General features: G+C 52.3%; 5 protein-coding genes across 5 annotated transcripts; all 5 read right to left on the bottom strand.

Moving 5' to 3' along the window:
* Window positions 1-361: 361 nt before the first annotated feature.
* Window positions 362-3,340, bottom strand: AURANDRAFT_33095 (hypothetical protein; the record flags this gene model as incomplete). Its single annotated transcript, XM_009042955.1, has 2 exons — window positions 362-507; window positions 2,944-3,340. 2 exons carry the CDS (start codon window positions 3,338-3,340, stop codon window positions 362-364), a joined length of 543 nt encoding a protein of 180 aa, XP_009041203.1.
* An 8,619-nt stretch (window positions 3,341-11,959) lies between these two features.
* Window positions 11,960-12,184, bottom strand: AURANDRAFT_8778 (hypothetical protein; the record flags this gene model as incomplete). The annotated part of the gene is made up of 1 exon (XM_009042954.1): window positions 11,960-12,184. A coding segment is annotated over one exon (225 nt), but the record flags the coding sequence as incomplete, so codon positions are not given.
* Window positions 12,185-13,597: 1,413 nt separating this feature from the next.
* On the bottom strand, window positions 13,598-14,083 carry AURANDRAFT_33101 (hypothetical protein; the record flags this gene model as incomplete). The annotated part of the gene is made up of 1 exon (XM_009042953.1): window positions 13,598-14,083. A coding segment is annotated over one exon (486 nt), but the record flags the coding sequence as incomplete, so codon positions are not given.
* Window positions 14,084-19,078: 4,995 nt separating this feature from the next.
* AURANDRAFT_33120 (hypothetical protein) lies at window positions 19,079-19,396 on the bottom strand (the record flags this gene model as incomplete). The annotated part of the gene is made up of 1 exon (XM_009042952.1): window positions 19,079-19,396. A coding segment is annotated over one exon (318 nt), but the record flags the coding sequence as incomplete, so codon positions are not given.
* Window positions 19,397-20,281: 885 nt separating this feature from the next.
* On the bottom strand, window positions 20,282-20,995 carry AURANDRAFT_33062 (hypothetical protein; the record flags this gene model as incomplete). The annotated part of the gene is made up of 1 exon (XM_009042951.1): window positions 20,282-20,995. One exon carries the CDS (start codon window positions 20,993-20,995, stop codon window positions 20,282-20,284), a length of 714 nt encoding a protein of 237 aa, XP_009041199.1.
* Between the last annotated feature and the right edge of the window lie 80 nt (window positions 20,996-21,075).

Genomic DNA, 21,075 nt, shown 5'->3' with positions numbered 1-21,075 from the left:
TAAAGCCGAACGAGCTTAGTCGGCCTAGGGAAGGTTGATGACTTTCACCTGGCGACCCCTCGGCGGGCATCCTAAATTGGAACGAAATGCTTGAACCCAAGTGCACGTTCAGCCTGGTGGTGCGTCTTGAGCACATCCTGCGTCTGAGAGAGAACGTGCAGCCTGAGCTGCACGTTGATGGCGATAACGCACATAATAATTGGAACGAGCACAAGAGAGGTCAATGCTGCTGCGGCCGCCGACGCCTCCAGGTGACCCATATTTGACTTCAAAGATGCGCACTGTACTGGCCCATATTTCACACGCAAGGCTCCAATGGCCGCACCCACCTAGAAGAAATAACTCACTCCAGTATTGGCGGTTAAAGTACTTCAATGGGATCTCCTAGCGCCGTACCCGTGCCGTGCGCCTCAAGTGCGAGCCATCTCGCGTGAGTATCTTGCACCGTTTTGAGAAGTCGGAGTTGCGACGACCCGTTGGGTGCCGTCAGACTCGCGCTCGGGCCGTCTTACTGCACAGCCGTGCCAAGGACTTCTACTTTGGAGCGGAAGGAGAATAGGAAGGCGCTGCATCCTTCGCCACGACAGTATCCGTCTGCGTGAACGTCGAACGTGTGACATCGCCCCCGAATCGACGTCATCCCCGCAATGGATATCGCGGTACTCGCCTCTTTGCTCAGAATTTTGGTGCCAATCTTGACCGCTTCATGACATTCTTGCCCTTGGAGAGCTCTTCACGAAGAGTGCAAAGCAACTAGGGAAGAAGCGCAGGCGGTGTCTATGGATTCACACGGCCCAACGAGGCCGAGCGTGTACGACAACCGCCCCGACGCAATAGACAGCGCCCCACCACTAGCACTGAACACATTCACGTCCATGTTATCATTCCTCGTGCCGCTAGGCTCAACACCGACGAACACGCCAATATTCCCATACACCAACTGGACTCGCACTGAAGCATCCTTTTGTTTGTAACCTTGTTGTTTGTAACCTTGTTGAAGCGTGCGGTAGCCAACATCTAACACAACTCTTTGCTGCAGATCGACCGAATTCGCTTCGGGGATTGAAATATTGAAAATGAGTGCATCAATACTCTACTGATCAATGCTGGTAAATGACCCGTAGTCCGCGGCTGCCAATACTGAGCGATTGACTGTTGCCCATCGCATCAAAGGGACACTCGAGTTAGTCACGTGAGCGCGCATCGATACTGAGCGCAACTCATCGTTGAAGCACAGCGACCTTGCCAACTAAAAGCTCCATGCTATCAATGTCATTAACGCTTGCCCTTGTTCTTCGCTTGGCAAAAACGGGAGCGCAATGTGAGGTTACTTGCAAGGTACCTGAGGCTCAGATGTCCGGGAGCTATCGAGATTTTTCGAAAGAAGGACCGCAATGGAATCTAGTGTCGGATGGTCGAATAGCATCATCGGGCTAACATCCAAAGCAGATTTTGTGGATAGGGTCTGCGTGAAGTTCGTCGCGGCGATTGAGTCCAAGCCTGCAGACATCAACGGAGTGTTTGTGTCTACTGATGTACCAAGAGCCTCCCAGGCAACCGAACATACCAGTGTCTTGATAGAAGCTCAATCGATTGTCGGAGCAGATGCTCATGTGATTCAACCAGATGACTCCTATACGCGGGACCCTGAGATTACTTCGCCCGCAGTATTATGTAATAGCGGACTTGGAGTCTCGAAAGCACACATGTGAGCGGCGATGGAACTAGATTGTTATAACATCCACAATGCTTTTCCAGTCGAGGCGTCTGTGTTAAAGAGAGATCCAGGCAATGACATGCTACTCGTGAGTTGACCGCGACTTCAGTGCTCCGACACGATAGCATCAATGGAAGCGCCATCAGACTCTAGACATAGCAGTAGCCATATTGTCACTTGAGACTCAAGCGCACAATCACCAAATTAGTAGCTAGAAATACTCAAGAGGCATGCGTGATTCCCAGAGGAGAAAAGTGAAAAAAACGGGTCGGTGATCATTTATGGCTCAAGTGCACCAATTTTCTTGACCGGTCGTGTCGCCGAAATTTTCGAGATGTATTCTACAGATGAAGGCAGCCTTGAACCGTGCCAGCTGCTACCGACATAAATGCAATGCAAAGAAAGATGAAATTTTCTTTGAAAATCCCACGATTGGAACTTGTTCTTGGAGTTGGCCGATTCAAGTTAGAGATATTACTGAGCCTGTTCACATTGGGACATTATTTCATATTTTGCAGAGTGGGGAATATCAGCAGATGCGTGAGTTTGTGCTTCTGCGCCAACATAGCCACATGTTTTTGTGGAGACTCATAAACACTCTTACCAGCCCTCGGAATACAGTGCTAATCTGACATGTTCTTGTTCTTGCCTAGATGACCCTCAATAGAATCAAAATCGCTCACTACCCTGACTGCGTCATGTCAATTACCTCCAAGCACGATACTGTGAATACACTACTTAGCTAGTTTGAGGATGGTCTGACAAACTAGCCGACTGTCCGGGCACTCCATGTGCGATGATGCCACTCCACCCAAACGAGCTCACACCTCCTCTCTCGAGCTGCGCTACTTGACTGTCTGTGGGGACGCTTAGCACGCTTACTCGGGCCTGCCGCACTTGCGGGTTGAGCGCATACAGCTGCACATTCCTGGTACCTTCGCAACCACGCAAAGATCTAGCAAGTTTGAGAACACCGGCCACGCCCGCAGTCGATTCCGTATGGCCTACGTTTCCCTTCAACGCAGAAATGAGACATTTTTCCTTGCTGTTGGACACAACAGCCGATACAGCGCTGACTTCGATTGGATCTCCCAGGCCCGTCCCGGTCCCGTGAGCTTCCATCGCAGTGCCAGGGGCGCAAGTGGCATCTCAGAGAGCGGCTCGCAACAAGATCTGCTACGACAAGCCGTTGAGCGCCGTGAAGCTTGCACTTTATCCATTGTGACGGGCGGAGGTGCCCAAAGCTGCGATAGAGGTATTTGCACTTACAGTCAAAATGACAGCGCAGCAGGCTTCGCCCCGGAGGTAGCCGTCTGCTCGCGAGTCAAAGGTGTGACAGCGACCACGAGCAGACGTCATCCCCGTCAAGGCTGGTTTAGCATGAGCACCTGGATGCAAAATCGCATTCGGGCCAACGGCTAACGCATGCAAGCACTCATTGTGTTGCATACAGCGCCGTGCGACGTGCACTGCAATTAAACTTGATGAGCAGGCGGTGTCGAACACCATGCAAGGTCCACGCATTGCACAAACATATGACAAGCGAGCGCCAGCGGCCGAGTAACTGACGCCGGTTAGATCGTATGGACGAGGCAGTGACGGTAGGAATTGCGCCGCATCCATGTTCATCATGCCGGTGTAGTTGCCGGTGTCAGAATCGAGCAGCGTTGAGCGGCCTTAGCCTCCTCTCCGAAATGCCATGTATCCCACTTCTAATAAGAGCCGCTGCTAAGGCTCCAGCGCAACCGCCTCCGCCGGGGCTATACGGAATATGGTATTATCAAACAATCCAAAGTCCGATTGTAAGAAGGAACCATAGCGTGTTCGCAGGCGTGCGTCAGCGTTGAAACGAAAAGTGTCCACCGAATCCATATTCCAGCGAAGAAGAGGAATAGTTCAACAGGTGACGTATTGAAGGTGAGAAAGATTGTATAGCTCGGAAGCTTCGCAAGCTTGTTCTGCAATTGGGACTCAGAACGCATCTGCAGCAAGGCCGTGCAGCTGCCCCTGCTAGTCTCAAGCTATGATCACGGGCAATCGCATTTCCACACTGTGTCCGGACTCTATGCACGAGCCCGCTCCTCGGTCCAGTAGATAAGTAAGACTTACAAGCGTTGGATGATCAAACAGCGCCGTGGGTTCTATATCAATGCTCATTGTTTTACCTAGTGTAGTGGCGAGCTCGCTAGCACCAAGCGAGTCCAGACCGGCACTCATCAAAGGTGTGTCGTCTGGAACGGCCGTCCCGAGGAGGTCTGATACGACTCGATGAACCACGTTAGCCACAGTCAAGTTGTTTCTCGATGCGTGCGGCTCTTAGCAAACTGGACCTTGGCTTCCTTTGCTTGTCGCAAGCCCAAATTTATGCTTGATCTAGTCTGCCGTTCGTGGCCAAATTGGCTTGCACCCGGGGGACTATGAAGGTTAAGGTGGCACAAGTCTCATAGATCTTGGCCTGACCTCGACTAAAATCAAGCGCAGCCACCCCTAGGAGGTTCTTCCTCCAGACACGCGGCCTTGAGGACCTCGATCGCGTGTTGCGCAGCTATACCTGATTTCGCCTGATCTAGAGAAGAGTTGTATCCTGGAGCTACTCGAGGCTCTTATGCTGTTTGATCATCAGAAAGCACCATGCATGACTGATATCATGGTAGACTCGCCCTATATGGGTCAAGGGTAGCTGCAGATCCCGATAGGCAACCAGGATTGCAATGGTTCTTCTCTTGCACAACCGAACTATTGATCGAACTACCGCATGTTGTCTCTTGCAGTAGATGGACTATTGCAGAGGTCCGAGCCTAGAATACCAGGCTCGCGTAGCGAAGTGCTTGCTCTTTCATACTTGCTGATGCATCAGCTTGTAGGTGTATTATTTTCTCTTTCTTGATAGTCACCGCTCGCTTAGTTTCGCTTTGTGCTGCTGAGAAAGTGATCGGCAGCAACACGACGAATGCTAGCAACCACACGATTGCTCGACCTTGTTGATGACAATCCAGAGTAGCACTGAGCCTCTGTAGTCTGAATTAGATTGGCCCTCGGAGCAGGCTGTATCCGTGCAGGATGGCTGGTCGTTCAATCATTCTTAGCTTAACCTGCTCCCTGGTTTCCTATGCAGTGATTCGTAAGTGTCGGTTGGCCCTATGTTGTCGCACTTGCAATCGCAAATGCCCCAGAAGCTTGGCTCGTACATCTCAAGATGCATCAGCTCAGGTCAGGATCTGGTAGTAAGCATGGCCGTAGAAATTAAACTCCAGCGAGTGCCTCTTTCGACTCAAGAGACTCCAGGGCCAACTCGATGTGGCCGACACCCGGAAGTAGAATGCTTCCTCCAACTACATGATCTGCGAGATTGGCTTGCGTCGAGGGCAACAGGCAGCCTGACGTGACAAATGAGAACGAGCTAAAGGCGACTTCAGGGTCCTATTGTGTAGTCCATCAACTCGCACGATAGACCGTTTGTCACTAAGCACGATAGAAGGAGGCTGACTAGGCTTTGTCGAGGGATAAGCCTGAACACACCTAAGCCACAAAGGCCCCATGCGCAATGGTTCCGCTGAAGCCGAAGGAGCTGAGACGACCCACTGGTGATTATAGACTTTTACCTTCCAGCAGTAAATCAGCAGGCAATTCAATTCACTATGACACCATCGAGGACAAGTGCGTGTTCATCCTACCATGCGCAGGACTCAGTCAATCCTGCGCAAAAAGTGGACGCACTACCGCAGCTGCGCATTTGTAGTAATAACACATGCATCGAGAACAACAAGTCCGAGTGACATGAGACCGGCCGCGGCAGCGCAAACTTCCAAGTGACCCATGTTTGACTTCAAAGATGCGCATCGTAGACGTCGAGAGTGCTCACAAAAAGCTCCAGTAGCAGCTCCAACCTGAACAAGATGATTTGAAAATTGTCTTTCTAACTTGAGTCTCCTCCCGCGGATGATTCCTGCAAAAAATCACCTCGATTGGATCTCCGAGTGCCGTGCCTGTGCCATGCGCTTCAAGCACCGAACCCATGGCATCATTGCTCCCTCAGACAGCTTTCAGCAGTCAGCTTTGGGATGACCCATTCGGCGCTGTGAGGCTCGCGCTTGGGCCGTCTTGTTATACCTTTGTGTCTCGCACCGTTGTCTTAGCATCCAGGTCATAAGACAGCAATAAAGCCCCGCATCCTTCACCACGACAGTATCCATCTGCACGCTGGTCAAATGTGTGGCACCGACCCACAGAAGAAAGCATACCACCCCCAGCAAAAGACACTGATGTACCTTGGTTAAGCGTGGACACATTCACACCACTAGCCCAAACGCACTCATCTCTGTGTAGCGCCGTTGTCGCTAGGTGTAGAGCCACCAAGGATGTAGAGCACGCAGTATCGAGGGTGAGACATGGCCCTGTAAGACCGAGATGATATGATATTCATCCAGAGCCGATTGCTAGAAGATTTCCACTAGCTGAATATGCCCATGAGATTTACTCGACGCTTGGCGTTTTGGTGCTATTTGGTAGAGGCATCGCCCTCGACATTCCACCTAACCCTACAAATATCCCGATGTGTTTGTCCAACGGGCTGATTATAATGGCACTTGCGCTCTCAAGCAACATGAGTTACTGAGGGTCAGTAGACGAAGCTTCTGCAGCGGACATGCCCAAGTCGGAGCGCGATAGTGCGAACATGTTGTGCACAAATCCTCCGTAAGTTGTCGCTAAAGGAGCTGAAGCAGGTAGCTCCCACCGTGCTCGAGGAACAGATGCCGGGGACGACAGCGCACGGATAACCAACTCCCGAAACAGGGATCCGCTTGACAGTGAATTACTAACCTTGTAAGCAGAAGAAATGATTACGACGAGCGCGCTTTTGTTTGCACTGAGAGAGCATAGATTGTGCTGGTTGTTGTGCGCCGTAGCTGAGGTGTACTCCTGATGTCTAGCGGTCCTCTTTTCTACGGCAGCTCGGTTCGAAGTAACTTTTGCGCCTTGGTCTCCACCAAGCGCAATGGGGGCATGGACATAAGACGGGGACAACACCGCCCATTCTGCCGATGCTATCACCATAACGACTTTTCCTCAAACTTGACGATTCACTATCTTTGCAAGGCCGTCCCTGAACAAATTCATTGGTAGTATCTCATCAATCATCGCCTTGAACAACCCCTAGAGCCAATATTCAACACACCTTTAGGCTGAGGCTCATACTTCAGTGGGATAATGCAACACAAACGTCCACACACCAACCAAAGACACGTTCCTCTGAAGTAGCTGTTCGATTGGAATTTAAGGGATACCAGCTGCGTAGCCAACAGACAAGATACAACCTCCTGGTCTCGTGCAGCGGAGACACCCAATCATATAGTCTCCACCTACCGGATCAACGACACAGTGGACCCCAGCTTAATCGGTGGAATGAAGGACGTCACGGTGCCAGCCTCAAGCCGTGTAGTCGACAACAAAGTCAGAGCCACGCGCTTTGCACAGCTCCCGCTTTGTAGGTGAACTCGCACAGGCAATGATGGTCGTCTGACCTAGACTCTTTCCCACTTCGATAGCAGCCGTGCCGACTCCACCCGCGGCACCAAGAATGAGCAAGATCTTCCCGTCCCACTCCAAATGAGGTGTCCTATATATGAGAGCAAAATAAATCGTCGTGTAATTAGTGCCCAGAGCAGCATAGCTGACAACCTACAAGTCCGAGATTTCATCAGGAAGCTTCGCACACTCGGAATGGAGAAATAGCACTTCTTCTGCACAGCAACCGTTGTACAAAGATCCAAATCCAATCTTGTCACGCACGAGCGGCGAAGCACGACCCCTCGATGTCGCCGTCACAATACCGCTACCTTCAAGACCCGGTACTATGGGATGAGGCTTTTTGACTTGATAGCGTCCATGGAGGAACAAATTATCAGCCAAGGAGAGTCCAACAGTGCAGACTGCAACAATAAGCATATGCGCCTCTTGATTTCCTCGAAAAAACAGCGGGCGCCGCAAATCTCTCCATTCGATGTCGCCACCATCTCTGGAAGCGTACACGGCCTTCATTTTATGCGGTGCTTCACGCAACGGATCGTCCAAAACACCATTGGGCGTAGCCACCTGCGCCTCCGCTGCGACCAGAGAAACACTGCTTGTTTGCGATTGGCTTTCAATCATGGGCATGAAAGCAGTACACGGTGGACTCACCTCAAAGGAAACAGAGGCTGTCAGTAGAGAGACGATACCGCCAGCCGACGGGTGATCAAACAGAAGCGTCGCTTCTAGCTCCGTGCTGAGCTGTTCGCTCAGGGCGCGCTGCAACTCCGTTGCTCCGAGAGAATCGATGCCCGCCGCCATGAGTGGAGTATCGGACTCGATCTCCGTGCCGAGCACCTCCAAAATGCAGGCACCCACCGTCTGGTAGAGTCAAGCGCCGTCTACTTAAGGCCTGGGTTGCTCTATGGGAGCTTCGGCAGTTTATTGCACCAGCAACGACACGATACCGCCAGCCGACGGGTGATCAAACAGAAGCGTCGCTTCTAGCTCCGTGCCGAGCTGTTCGCTCAGGGCGCGCTGCAACTCCGTTGCTCCGAGAGAATCGATGCCCGCCGCCATGAGTGGAGTATCAGACTCGATCTCCGTGCCGAGCACCTCCAAAATGCAGATATGAACAGACTCCTGTATTGCAGTCGTGTCCACGGCGAAACGTGCGACTGACAATCAGGTGACATTCGCAGCTTACATCTTCTTTGGTACGTCTACCTGCTTCATTGGTTTTAAAGCAGCACGATTTACAAACGACTCGAGCATGCACAAGACTTCTTGCGCAGAATGTGCGGTGTCGCAGATGCAATTAAATTGACCATCGTTGATTTTGTGTGAGCTTGGGCTTAGGTGTGTAACTTAAACTCGAGCAACGTTCTTCACCTCACCGACGGAATCCCCAACATTATCCACAACGCCTACTTGCCATGCTGTCTGCGCGGTGATCGTGGGGTCTTCAATGTACATTTCCATTGCTTCTCACCACCCCGCGACAAGTGGCAAGGAACGGCTCAACATGAATAAAGGGTTCATTCCACGAGGGAGATTGCCAAAGTTGAATGTTGCCTCTTGAGAACTACTGCGGTACTCTGCTGCCAAAGAAAGAGCCACACCGCCACCGATAAGCTTCCCGTGCACCGCCGCCATTGTTGCAACCAGAAGCTTCCTCAAACACATGGCAACCTCGTTGTTGATATTGACGTGTCCCAGAGCATCATGAATTGAAAGACCTGAATAGTCCGGAGCGCCCTTCTCTAACCGTCCACCGGTGCAGAAGTGCGCACCAACTCCTTGTAAGACCAACGCACGCAATTAACACTACGATGCCATCTTGTCTGCATACTCGATGCACAACTTCACATCGGACATCAATTCGTAACTTTCCCCGTTGAAATGCACAGGGTCGTTCAATTCAGCCAGACTAGCGGTATCATTCAGATGTAGGCGGCTTAATCGCATTCAAAAGTATCCCAAACTGGATTTGTCAGTCGTCGATGCAGTTGCGCCTCATGACGCAGCATTGAGGACAACCTCGGCTGCTGAAGAGCAGCGGATGCATTCCTTCAGGCGGACGTGTGCCGAGAAAATGTCCATCGAGCCACGCTTATTGGCTGGGTGTGCACTTGTAGCCAGTGCCAAGGTCGATTGCCAATCTGCAGCGCCAACGCCTTAGTTTTCTACAATCAACAAGTCTGACGCTGATACTAGTGGCCCAAACTTGGACTTAACATCCGCTCGAAGAACAAGGGTCGTTGGCAATTTGCAACGACACAAAGCGTGGGCAAGTGTTCGTGTGAAGGCAAAGTTGCTCCCTCCTGGCTAAAAGTCACCGCAAATCAAGTGCTGATGGGAGTCGGGCTACATCTACCGAACAATGATATCAACGACTGCAATGCCACACCTAGCCAGCCAAAGCTGCACGAGATTAGGGGTGCGCATTCACGTGTCAATCACCATCTGAATTTATCCTTTCGCTGACTCTTATTCTTGTCGTTTGAGGTCAAGTGTTAACAAGTCCTACATCGACTGGGAGAGCGTTTTTATTGACGTTCTAACCTTCTTCAGGTTTCTACTAGAACCTCGGTCAGAGAGAAGGCGGGTTCTGAGGCGGGTTCTGAGAGGAGCACTAGCTAGAATAGGAGAATGAGGGCTGTCGAAGTTCTTCTCTTCAAAACATGTCGCCAAGATTGACAGCAGCGTGCTCCCCTGACTTTTTCCGAGTTTGGGGGTGTTTGACTTCGCGTTAGTACACCTTCATTCGGAGGACCTACTAGGTCGTAGCAGCATGGTACTATTCCGGGCCCCAACACGGGGCGCGACGGTCACAGTGTAAGCGAGAGTGAGCGCATGAGAATATGGACTAGAAGAAACATCATGAAACGCAGAAACAATGCCCCCGTTGAGCAGATCCGAACATTCCCATGAGAACTGTGGAATGCGTGCAGTGGCTGAACATTTCGACGATATTTTCCCACAAGCTTGAGTCCCGCACGTCCTCCAGTCAGCATCAAGCATCCAGTTGAACACACGCGAGCTATAACTCTGCAAAATACCAAGTAGCGGAGCTCGGACCTTTGTAAGAATTTTTGAAATTGATCATCGCAGGTTCTGATCAGAGGCCGACCTCTCCGGCGAAATCGTCTGAGTGTGGCGACCCAAGCGTGCTCTCTCGGTCTTGGAATCTATCCGCAGCACCATGGCATGCATCCCTTCCATCTGAAGATTGTAAATGTACTCAGCTGTCTGCCTCCAATATCAAGAGCCTTCGTCCAACAATAATTCTCCAACCCCTGCCAGAGGGAATTTCACATGGCTAATGTGCGTTGCTGTATCTGTTGCCAAGACTCCTGGGAGAATCATCTACATCTGCGAGCCCACGGTCGATTCTGATGCTAAGCGCTGATCGAGAGAGCAAAGAAACTCATGTTCTTCACCTCTCTGATCTAGAGAGCGAAGATAGTGATATTCTTCACCTATTGAGATGATGATCTCAACAAGACCGCTCCTCAGTGCCGTGCCTGCGTCAAGGTCCTCTCGAAGCAGCACCCATCGCCGAATGAGGTGGGATCTGACCCGCCTGCGAAGTCCCAAGGGGGCAATGCCATGGGGTTCATGAAGCGCGACAGACAGTCCAAACATAGCTTTAGACGTTGCAATCGAGAGATCTGCAACTGCAATCATCAGCATTCTCCCCCCTGTCGTATGCCCGCGACTCGAGACAACGATGGGAAGATGACCGCTTCGCGACGAGAAGTGATTCAAAAAGGTTCTCCCTGCCATGGCGCTTCCGACACCACCCTGAGCAGCAGTGGCAAATGCGAAAACTATGATTCGTCCGGGATCTAGGATTGGGATGAGCTCCTCGAGCAACGAGTCAGTCACCGAGTCCTAGGCTAGCTCGACGTGGACGACACGAGAAGATTCCAGTGAGTCTACCTTGATCAACGTAACTGTAGAATGAGCTCCATATGCACGGACTCCCATCGCGCTGACATTCTTGAGATAGAAGGCTGCATCCTATCAGCTCTCGCGATGTGACGGCTCGTATCCGAATCATCCATGTGTCATCTCAAAAGCACTGACGAGAAGTAGGACGTCCTCTACTGGTGTTTGTTACCGATCACGCAGGCTGGCAAGCACATCTGAGGCGTACACGGGCGCAGCAGTAGCGTCCAGTCCGAACATGCTAGCGGCGCAGCCAGATCCATACGCCATGCATAGGACGCGTTGATTAGCAAGGCTGTCACCAATCTTCAGAGCAAGTGAAAGTAAACTAGCATAGACCGGGCACGTGTAAGTTGATGCGTTTTGGGCACTCATGGCGATGCCGTTTTCAACGTGCTTCCGGAAGAGAACCTCATGCTAAGCTTTGCTAAGCTTGCCGTACATCACTTCACACATGAGCCTCAGGTTCCTTTTGGAATGATATGGGGCGTTGTTGTGATACACCACAAGATTGAATGTTGTCAATAGATCATCTCGACCCACCGTTTCACTAAATCTGCCCTGGCACCACATCATGGCCTCTTCATATTGACCTGTTGCGATGTTGACGTCCATAATTGCGTCGTTCGTGGGCCATCCAACAGGCCGATAGAAGTCCCAGGAGTGCTTCACAAACGTCGTGCGCTATCACTAAAGTGTCAATGGCGCTTGTGACGTCACAACCATAGAAATCGAGGATGCTCCGATGCCAGAGATATGAGCAGGGTCCGGATGGACCGCTGGGTCGGAACAGACCACGATTCCATGATGACCGTTTTGCGCCTGGCCGTAAACCCAGTTCGTGGTACTGAATAAGGCATTTGTCCCACCATAGCACGCATTAAAAGTGTCGAGCCCTTCCACACTGTGATGGTTGTCAGCCTCGAAAAATGACATCAAGAACGACTTGGTTGACTTGCCGCGGTCTACCGCACTTTCCGTGCCAACCTCGAGGCGGCCGAGTTCCACGAAGGCCAGCTCACATTATCAAAGCAGTCTACTTAAACTTGACAATGCTAGCGAGACAGTGTCTTCATCGTCGCTGACGAAAGTGATGTTCTCCTACCCGCGCCCCATCGTGTATCTGCCAGGACTGACATGGAATGCTTCCGCGCTTGAGGCGTTCAGGGCTAGACTAGGAGCGTAGTAAGAGAGGGCGGCAATACCAACACCCTCACATTTCAAGTTCATCTCAGAATTACTTATTGGAGCCAGAGAGGTACCTTCTCGCTGCAGATGGAGCCCATTTGCCACGACAGCTCCATCCCATGTCGACGCGTTTACCACGAGGAAACGCGGAAGCCGGCTCGCTATCAAAGCATGATATAGACGGGTCGATGATGCACCACCTCTTCTGTCATGAGTAAACAAATCAATCGCAAGTACGCCTTTAGGGCTCCAAGAGTTCCCTGAATCAAGGGCGGCCACCAGCGAAAAAACAGTGGTTTCGGTTGACGACCCTGGCAGTGCATCTGTAATAAGTTGCAGTATAACATCCCCGCGGGTTCCAAACACGAGCGTGCCGTGAGCTTGATGGTGGACAGCCTGGGTTGGCTGAGGCGCCAGCTTAAAGGTCTCCCTCTGAGCCGCGGGTCATTGTCAGTCACAAAATATACCACACACAAGCACCCCTGTTTTTAAAACGCTTGTAGAAAGGGTCCAACTACGCTAAGCGAAATCTATAAAATAATCAAGCTCATTGTCACGAGATATGATAAACATGCGATTGAAGCGGACGTCAGAAAGACTCTGTGTGCTTCTACTGAGCACTAATCACAAGAGAAAGGCATATGCACACTCTGTATTGGCATTATCTTTCTGTCGCTGTAGTGAAACTATCTGCCGGAAGCCGGTGTCTCTTCTCTGTCTTTTGGCAGATGCAACCATTTGAGCACGATACTAAGATATGACTATAAATCACGACGGTAGAAGTATCGAAGAATCGGACACCTTTCCGGATTTGCCACCTTCCTAATTCTACTCGCACAGAGTTCCAAGCCTCGCGTGCGCGATGATGCCCGTAGCCCCGAACGAGCTTGCGCCGCCAGTCGATGCCCGCGTCACCGTAGTCTAGTCCGCCGCGAGCTCCAGTGTTCATCCAGCGATCATGTTCTGTAGGTTCGGATTCAGTTGACGAAGTTGGGCGTTGGCGACTCCCGACCGAAATTCAAGCACGCTGCTGAGATTCAGCAAGCCACCAGCACCTGCCGTGCCTTCCATGTGGCCCAGATTACCCTTGAGGGAGGTAATCGACACAGCAGACGACGCGAACACGCCGGCCAACGAGCCGACTTCCACAGGATCGCCCAGCGATGTGCCGGTCCCGTGGGCTTCGATGAATCGAGTGTCGAGTTCTCCGCTGCGACGCAGCAGGTGCTACTACGACGACCCGTTCAGCGCGGTGAATGTCGCACTCCGACCATTGTGCAGGCAGCTCGACCCCAGGTGCACGTTCTCGGAGCCGACGGAGCTGTTCACGATGCTCACGCAGCCCTCGCCGCGCTGATACCCGTTTGCGCGGGAATCGAACGTGTGGCATCGGCCGCGCGTCGACAGCATCCCAGCGATGGAAAACATGGAAAACGCGCCGCGCGGGCTCAGAATCATGCTGCTTCCTATCGACAGCGCATGAACACACTCGCCGTGTTCTATCTGGCGCACCGCAAGGTGCGTCGCGACGAGGCTGGACGAGCACGCGGTGTCTGTAGCAACGCACGGACCGCGCATGGCAAACACGAAAGATAGACGGGCCCCGGCCGCAGACATGCCGTTGCCAGTCATATCGTAAGGGCCGGCGACTAGAGAAACCTGCGCATTGTCCAAATTCATCATACCGAGCACGACTCCGACGTCCACGTTCGCGAGCGCACTTCATTTGAGCTATCTTCTCTACAGCGCACAATATCCGACCTGTAACACGAGAAATTATTGCGGGTCCATTGGCGCTGCTTCCGCCGGTCGAACTCGAAAAAAGCTGGCATCGAAATTGCTCCCGCGTTCCAAGAAGGCGGCGTATCAGAGACGCTGTTTCTAATCAGCATTGAATCCCCTAAAATCGACTGCGTCCATGTCCCAGCGTGAGAGTGGCACTGAAGAAGCCATGTTCAGCCTGTATTTCGAGCACCCCGCTGCATCAGTGTCAGAGCGGAGACAAGGCGGAAGACGGAGTGACCTGGCCGCGACAAATACTGAACAGCTTTAGTCTTCCGTTTTCTAGTCTGCAGGATCGTCAATGTGAGTGTCTTGTGCTTCCAGGAACTGGGGCTTAGGTGCGAGATGTTGCGCTATTGATGCAATGCTCGGGTAGTCGAATAGCGTCGTCGCTGGGAGCTCAGTGCTGAACTGAGTCCCAAGCTGCTGCACAAGCTCGCCAGCCGCAAGTGAATCCACCCCGGCATCCATGAGTGGTGTGTCAGTGCCAATATGGGCCTCCCCCAGCATCAAGGAGACTACCGAGGCTACGAGATTCTCGACAGCCTCTGCTGTGATAGCAGGCGTGACCGTGCGATGACTTCAAGAGAGTACTACATTTTGGGGAGTAGAGGACGATACGACTGTTTTTGTAGTCTTTCAGATTCGTGCCCGCGAAACTGGCGATGTTGTCTGAAGCGCCTCGTTGGCTCGTCCGCTCGCCTCAATGTTGAGAAGGGTCTCCTGAATGAAATGATGCGCCTTGCTACAACAATCCTCGCATTCACAAGTACCGGAGACAGCAACGGCGCGTTGCGTGGCTTCCCTATGCGCTATCTGACGGTCGGACATCACGATACTTGAGATATCAGATGCCGTGGCGTTATGCGCGTTAAAGGACAAGTCCTCCACGTACATTCGCGCTGCGAGACTGTGTCCGACGAGTTTCGGCAGTACGGCTGTTGCCATCACTACCGGACTGAGGCCATACGGCGCGACGCCCAGCCGGAAAATCGCAGAGCGCGTGGCGATACGATGGTCCGTGGCCAGGCCCAGCAGCAACCCGCCGCCGATGGACGATCCTTGGAGCACGGAGATGGAATAGATTGATGCGCTCCGTATTCGGTCAAGGAGATACCCGCTGCCATAGATGCCCTGCGCTTTGACCCACCAAGGCGGCAGTGACGATGCTTTTTTGTCGTAGCGACCTCCAGTGCAGAAATGGGGGCCAGTGGCTTATAGCACCAGAGCTCAAATCTCCGTCGAGGCGCACGCAGCTGCCAGACATCGTCCAAGATTCTCCAGCAAGCTCGAGGTCATGGCGTTGAACGTGGAAAGGTCGTCGAGCTCGAGTGATGCTGTCGTGGTGTCATTCCACGTGAGGTTGACGAGCTTAGTGTCAGTATATGAAGTCAGTTTCATACCACCGAACATGGATTTTGCTGCACTGCTCAACACACAGCGCACTTGCGCAGCCGGTAGCAGGAGCACACCCAGGTTTGTCATGTCTGTCGCTTTTTGTTGATTCTCCTGCTTGATATCGTCGATGAGCCTCATTCAAGCTGCTTCCAGGCTATCGGCTCGCGCCAAAGACTCGACGCTCGTGTACAGAGCATCGACATCGGAGACTGCCATAATCGAAATGCCTCAGAGAGATGAGATTGTATCGAATGTCAAGAGTCCCGCACCCACCATTGTTTTACCAACTAGCTTTTCCTTGCCAAGTAGCCAATTATCAGGGATCCAACTGTCCTCATGAAAAGATGCGAGTACGTCAATGGTCATTCCGCTTTTGCAGGCCACGCCCAGAATCGCAGTCAAGGAACTCACTTCCGCGGGCTCGAATCAAGCCAAGCGCACGTGGATTGCACCGTGACCGGCGACGATGGCAACGTGGACTCTTGAGACTTATATCTGTCGACTGGTACCCGTAGACACCGGGAGCTGGACGGCGGGCCCAATATTGGCCCAGGTTGCTGCCAGACACTTGAAACACGAGACTGCAATTCAGAGAGTCAAGTCAGTCTCTTGGCCAACTGGAGACAATTAATGGCCCCGATCCACGATGAGTGTGTAATCTCCAACAGCCTGTTCACTGATGCACACATAGGACGCTTTTTCAGCTACTAGAATCGTGGGGGCTGCAATGAGAGGCGGGGAAAGCTCTCCTAAGCTGTTCATACTCAGTTCGATAACGACACCAGCTAAATACCGCATCATCTGCTCCTAAAGCTGGCTGCACTGGACGTCGGGCTGAATCACAATCACGCGGTCCGAACTCAACCAGCACGAAGATTCTTTTGTTCTCGGCCTTGACGAAAGTTTGAGCACCTCGGTCGATTTCGCACATCACGAAGGCAAATCGCTGCCACCACGCTGCACAATGAGACGTGAGGTCGACGTAACGACGCCTGCCCATCTTACATCGCTCCCTTCTTGAGCCGCGAGCGACGCATGCTATTTGCGCATCAAGGCTAGCGTGTTTCAAGTCCCAACGACTTTGATGCGCTAAAGGGTCGTCGTGCAACTTCTCAATTCTAAGAGAGCATCCCTTCTGTCAAAGGCAACGGCACTCTCATTCCACGTGGGAGCTGTCAAGCATTCTCCTCGCTGAAGTCCTCTCATACTGACGCACCAATCTGCGACTTGAGCAAAACTAACTCATGATCCTTTGGCAAGGATCGCGAGAATTGGAGTCGCGATGTATTTTTCCAGACCAGCGGCGAGATTGCAACTTGGTTACTGCACCGTCGAATTCTGCACGCTATCGTCAGTCTCGGAGAGAACGAGCGCTTGGCACGTGATGCAGTGTAGCATACTTGCCAGGAGAAGAGTGATTGTCTCTAGGCGCCCACACTCCAAACGAAGAACGTGCCCGTCTTGCCAATACGCGTGCGCAGTGTGCAAGCGAGCATCGATGTTATATGACCAAGTTCCGTTGATAGACCCAGTACTCGCACCCTTGGGTGTCTGATGAGAGCTGAATTCGTGATCGTACTTTTACTGGCATCTTTGGTGTTACCATTGAGTTGGATCGGACGCATGCGCAATTGACCCACCAATCGCACTGCAGCTAAGTGCTTCCAACGCACCGACAAGGCGAGCGCTCATGTTGGGTAGTTTGTGCCCTGCACGGAACATGCATATCCCAGACCTAGACCCAACGAGCCCCGCGGTCCGCCCGACCATGTGCTGAATATCGTTGGTGTCGCTATCGCCGACCATATGGAGGGACGGCGTGTTGCTTGCTCAGTCCTCGTACAGGCAACTATGAGCAGGCGACGTCAGCGCGCAGACGCTGATCAGCAATCAACTGTAGAATCCTGGCCCAAAGTCAGTGGCGCTTTGAGTGATCAGAATCGACGCCGCGGTTCCACCCTCGCTGATACCCGCCAAACCGTGAATTGGAGCATGTTCCCTCACGGCCTGTGTTATCTGCTAGACAGATGCTGTCCAATCCCCCCGGAGCCCATAGCTGTCGTTGTTGAGGTCTGTCGCTCTGCGGATTCACCCAAACATCTAAGCTTGGCTCGCGCTAGTCGGGGAATACTGCGTGATCAGGCGCCACGACCGCGACTTGAGCGGATCGTATCCAAATCGATCGCGCAGGAACATGCCACCAGCCCCAGACGAAAAGTCAGCTCCCTGATTTGGGGCGCTCACAGTTAGCCACTCGATTGTCTGGCTTCAAACCCACTCTTGATGGTACATGGAGCTGATTTGGAACTCTGCATACGTGTCCATACCATGGAGAAACACGAGCCGAAGTGGTGATGGCGAAGTTATCCAAGATCATTAAGTCTATTCGACGATGACGCCCGGAGACTAAAAAGGCCTGGCGGAGCGGCTGCAGGAGGGAATAAGAAGATACGAAGTCCGATAATCTCGGTATATGGAAATCTCAAATGAATATCTGGAAAAAGTTGCTTGTCATGCACGGTATTAGACACAGAAGAACTTGACCCAACTCCCTCAGTGCGCATGCGTCTGCAAACATGCACGAATACCTGTCGCATTGCAGAAAGCCAGACTTGGTTAACCATAGAGAAACGTCAATGTTCGTATAGCACGGACTCGCATGATTAAAAATGGCATCACGAGGGAGTCGCGAAACTGTGAGTTTTGATTATAGGCCGGTCAATGCTTGATCCAACAGTGGGTCTGAAAATGGCAAGAACCTCCAGATAGCCCAGGTGATGGTCTTTGGTCACAGATTTCTGATAGTTTGTCCTTGGTAAAAGAACCAAGGAGTAGCATGCGGATCAACGCCCGCCCGCGCTTGATGCGGGTCAAGCACAAACTGCTGCAAGAAAGTTGACGCTATGCACGATAGAGCGATGATAACTTAGCTTTCGAAAAAGGAGTTTCCCGTGAGGCGCGGGTATAGGCCCCATGCGCAATGGTGCCACTAAACCCAAACGAACTCAGTCGGCCTGGGCGATGCCCCAATTCGTCTCTGTCTTGGGGTGTCAGCTCGGTGGGCAACTCGAATCTAGACGTTACGATTGAAGATAGGTGCGAGTTTAACCTGGGCCGAAAACTGAGCAGATGACAGTAAATTCACATGTGAAAGAGAGCTGATTCAGCTGCGCATTGGCCGAGATCATGAACATCCTAAGAGGCACCAGTACAAGCGCAGCGAGACCCGCAGCAGCCGCGGAGGCCTCCAGGTGACCCATGTTGGACTTCAGAGAGGCGCATTAAACTCGACGCATGCTCTCGTTTCCAGGTTTACACAGCGCCCAAATCGCAGCGCCGACCTGCGAACGAGCGTCGTTTGATGAATGCTCAAGATTCAAAAGAGCCACAAGCCTCAATCGGATCCCCGAGGGCTGTACCCGTGCCGTGTGCTTCCAGGACACACGCAGGAGAACAATATCTCAGAACAGCCTAAATCAGTCACCTCTGGGATCACCCATTTGGTGCTGTTAGGCTCGCGCTCGGACCGTCCTACTGCACAGCAGAACCAAGGCGAGCCGCTCCAATTTCAGAGTCCATAACGAGTAGAAAGGCCCCACATCCCTCTCCTCGGCAGTATCCGTCTGCTCGGCCATCGAATGTGTGACACCTGCCGAGGTTAGAAAGCATGCCCCCACCTGCAAAAGACAGAGACGAATCTTGTGTGAGTATGCCGACACTGGTGCTACAGGCACATGTGCATTCATTTATTTCCAGCGTTACTGCCCCAAGATGTAGCGTCACTAATGATGAGGAGCACGCGGTATCGAGTGTTACACACGGTCCCGTGAGACCTAGATGATACGAAATTCACCCCGAGCCCACGGAAAGCAGGTTGCCGCTGGCTGAATAGGCAAATGGCGCCTCCTCGACGTGATCGGCATCATCAGCCAACGATGGCATTGCCCTCGAAATTCCCCCCAATCCAACGAACACTCCAGCGTGCTCGTGTGCGGCGTACATTATCATGCACACACATTCTAGCAGTACGACCTGCTAGCAGTCAATGGAGTGCGCCTCGATTGCCGACATACCCAAGTCTGAGTCGGATAGGCAGAACACATTGTGTATGAACCCACCATACGTTGCCGCTTGTGGAACTGAGACCAAAGACACCCATCAATTGAGTGACACAGTCCGGGAGGATATCAGAGTACGTGTGATGTACTCGCAAAGTAGTGATCTACCATAAATTCCGCCACTTAGCTTGCAGGCGGAGGCTGCGACCACAACAGAGCCAGAGCAAATGTGGAGGCTGCTGAATGTACATGAGATTTTCTCGAGACTCGCAAGACATGGCGTTCGCATGGTAGAATGGTCAAGTCTTCTTCCCTTCTTATCGATGGTTCTTTGCCCGCCAAGCAGGACCGGTGGAGAAGTCGATTGTGGACACGCCGCAGCCCACTCTGCTGATTCCATCATCATCACAATTTTCCCCTGTACCCTGCGGTTCACAATTCGCGCGAGGCCATTTCTCAGTCTATCCATTGGCAGTAGTTCATCGATCATCGGTTTCAAGGACCCTTCCAGCCAGTATTTGACACATTCCAAGGATGAGTTGTGCATTCTTGTAGGAAACTGCGAAGGAGTCGCCCATACACCGACAAGCGATATGTTTCGCTGCAGGAGCTACTCAACCGGAACTTGAGGAATCAGCCCGGAGGCATACCCAATCGTGAGCACGCTTCCTCCAGGTCAAGTGCAACGCAAGCATCTGAAGATGTGATCTCCACCAACGGGATCAAAGACACAGTCAGCGCCCGCTCCAGCTGTCAGATCAACAATGTGGAGAGGCCATGTTCGACTCGTATAGTCTACTACAAAGTCAGCCCCCAGCTCGTTGCACAGTAGTCGCTTGCTTTGCGTACTCGCGCAGGCAATCAATGTCGACCCTAGGATCTTTCCCACTTGCACAGCCGCTAGACCAACCCCACCCGCAGCACCAAGAACTAGAAGAAAATTTCCATCCCACACTGCGATAGGTGCTCTATAGACAAGAGCAAAATGGGCTGTCGTGAAGTTGACACCCAGGGCACTGTACTGAACAACCTGGATGTGATCGACCTCATCAGGCAGCTGCATGCACTCGAAACTTGCAAGGAGCACTTCCTCTGCGCAAGCACCGTTGAGAAGTGATGCGAAACCAGCCCTGGTGCCAATGCGCCATAGTATAGTGCCTCGCGCGACTGCTGACACCACCCCAGTACCCTCTAAGCCGGGTGAAATTGGACACGGTCTCTTCACTTGGTAGCGTCCGTGGAGGAAGAGGTGGTCCGCATACGAGAGCCCAATAGTACAAACTGCAATAATGACTGTGTCACTCTCGCCCTTTCGCGACGCAAACTTGGGCCTGGGCAAATCCCTCCACTCGATGTTCCCCCCGTCACTGGTGGCTTGAACCACCTTCATATCCGATGAATCTCGACGAACTTCCGCCGACGCCACTGATGTCTCGCCATAGTCCTCACCAAAGGCAGTTGCTCCGGATG

Source organism: Aureococcus anophagefferens (genome assembly GCF_000186865.1).
Source record: "Aureococcus anophagefferens unplaced genomic scaffold AURANscaffold_40, whole genome shotgun sequence".
In the NCBI taxonomy this organism is placed as follows: domain Eukaryota; class Pelagophyceae; order Pelagomonadales; family Pelagomonadaceae; genus Aureococcus; species Aureococcus anophagefferens.
The sequence above is the reverse complement of the archived record's forward strand: the minus strand, read 5'-3'. Positions and strand labels throughout refer to the sequence as shown.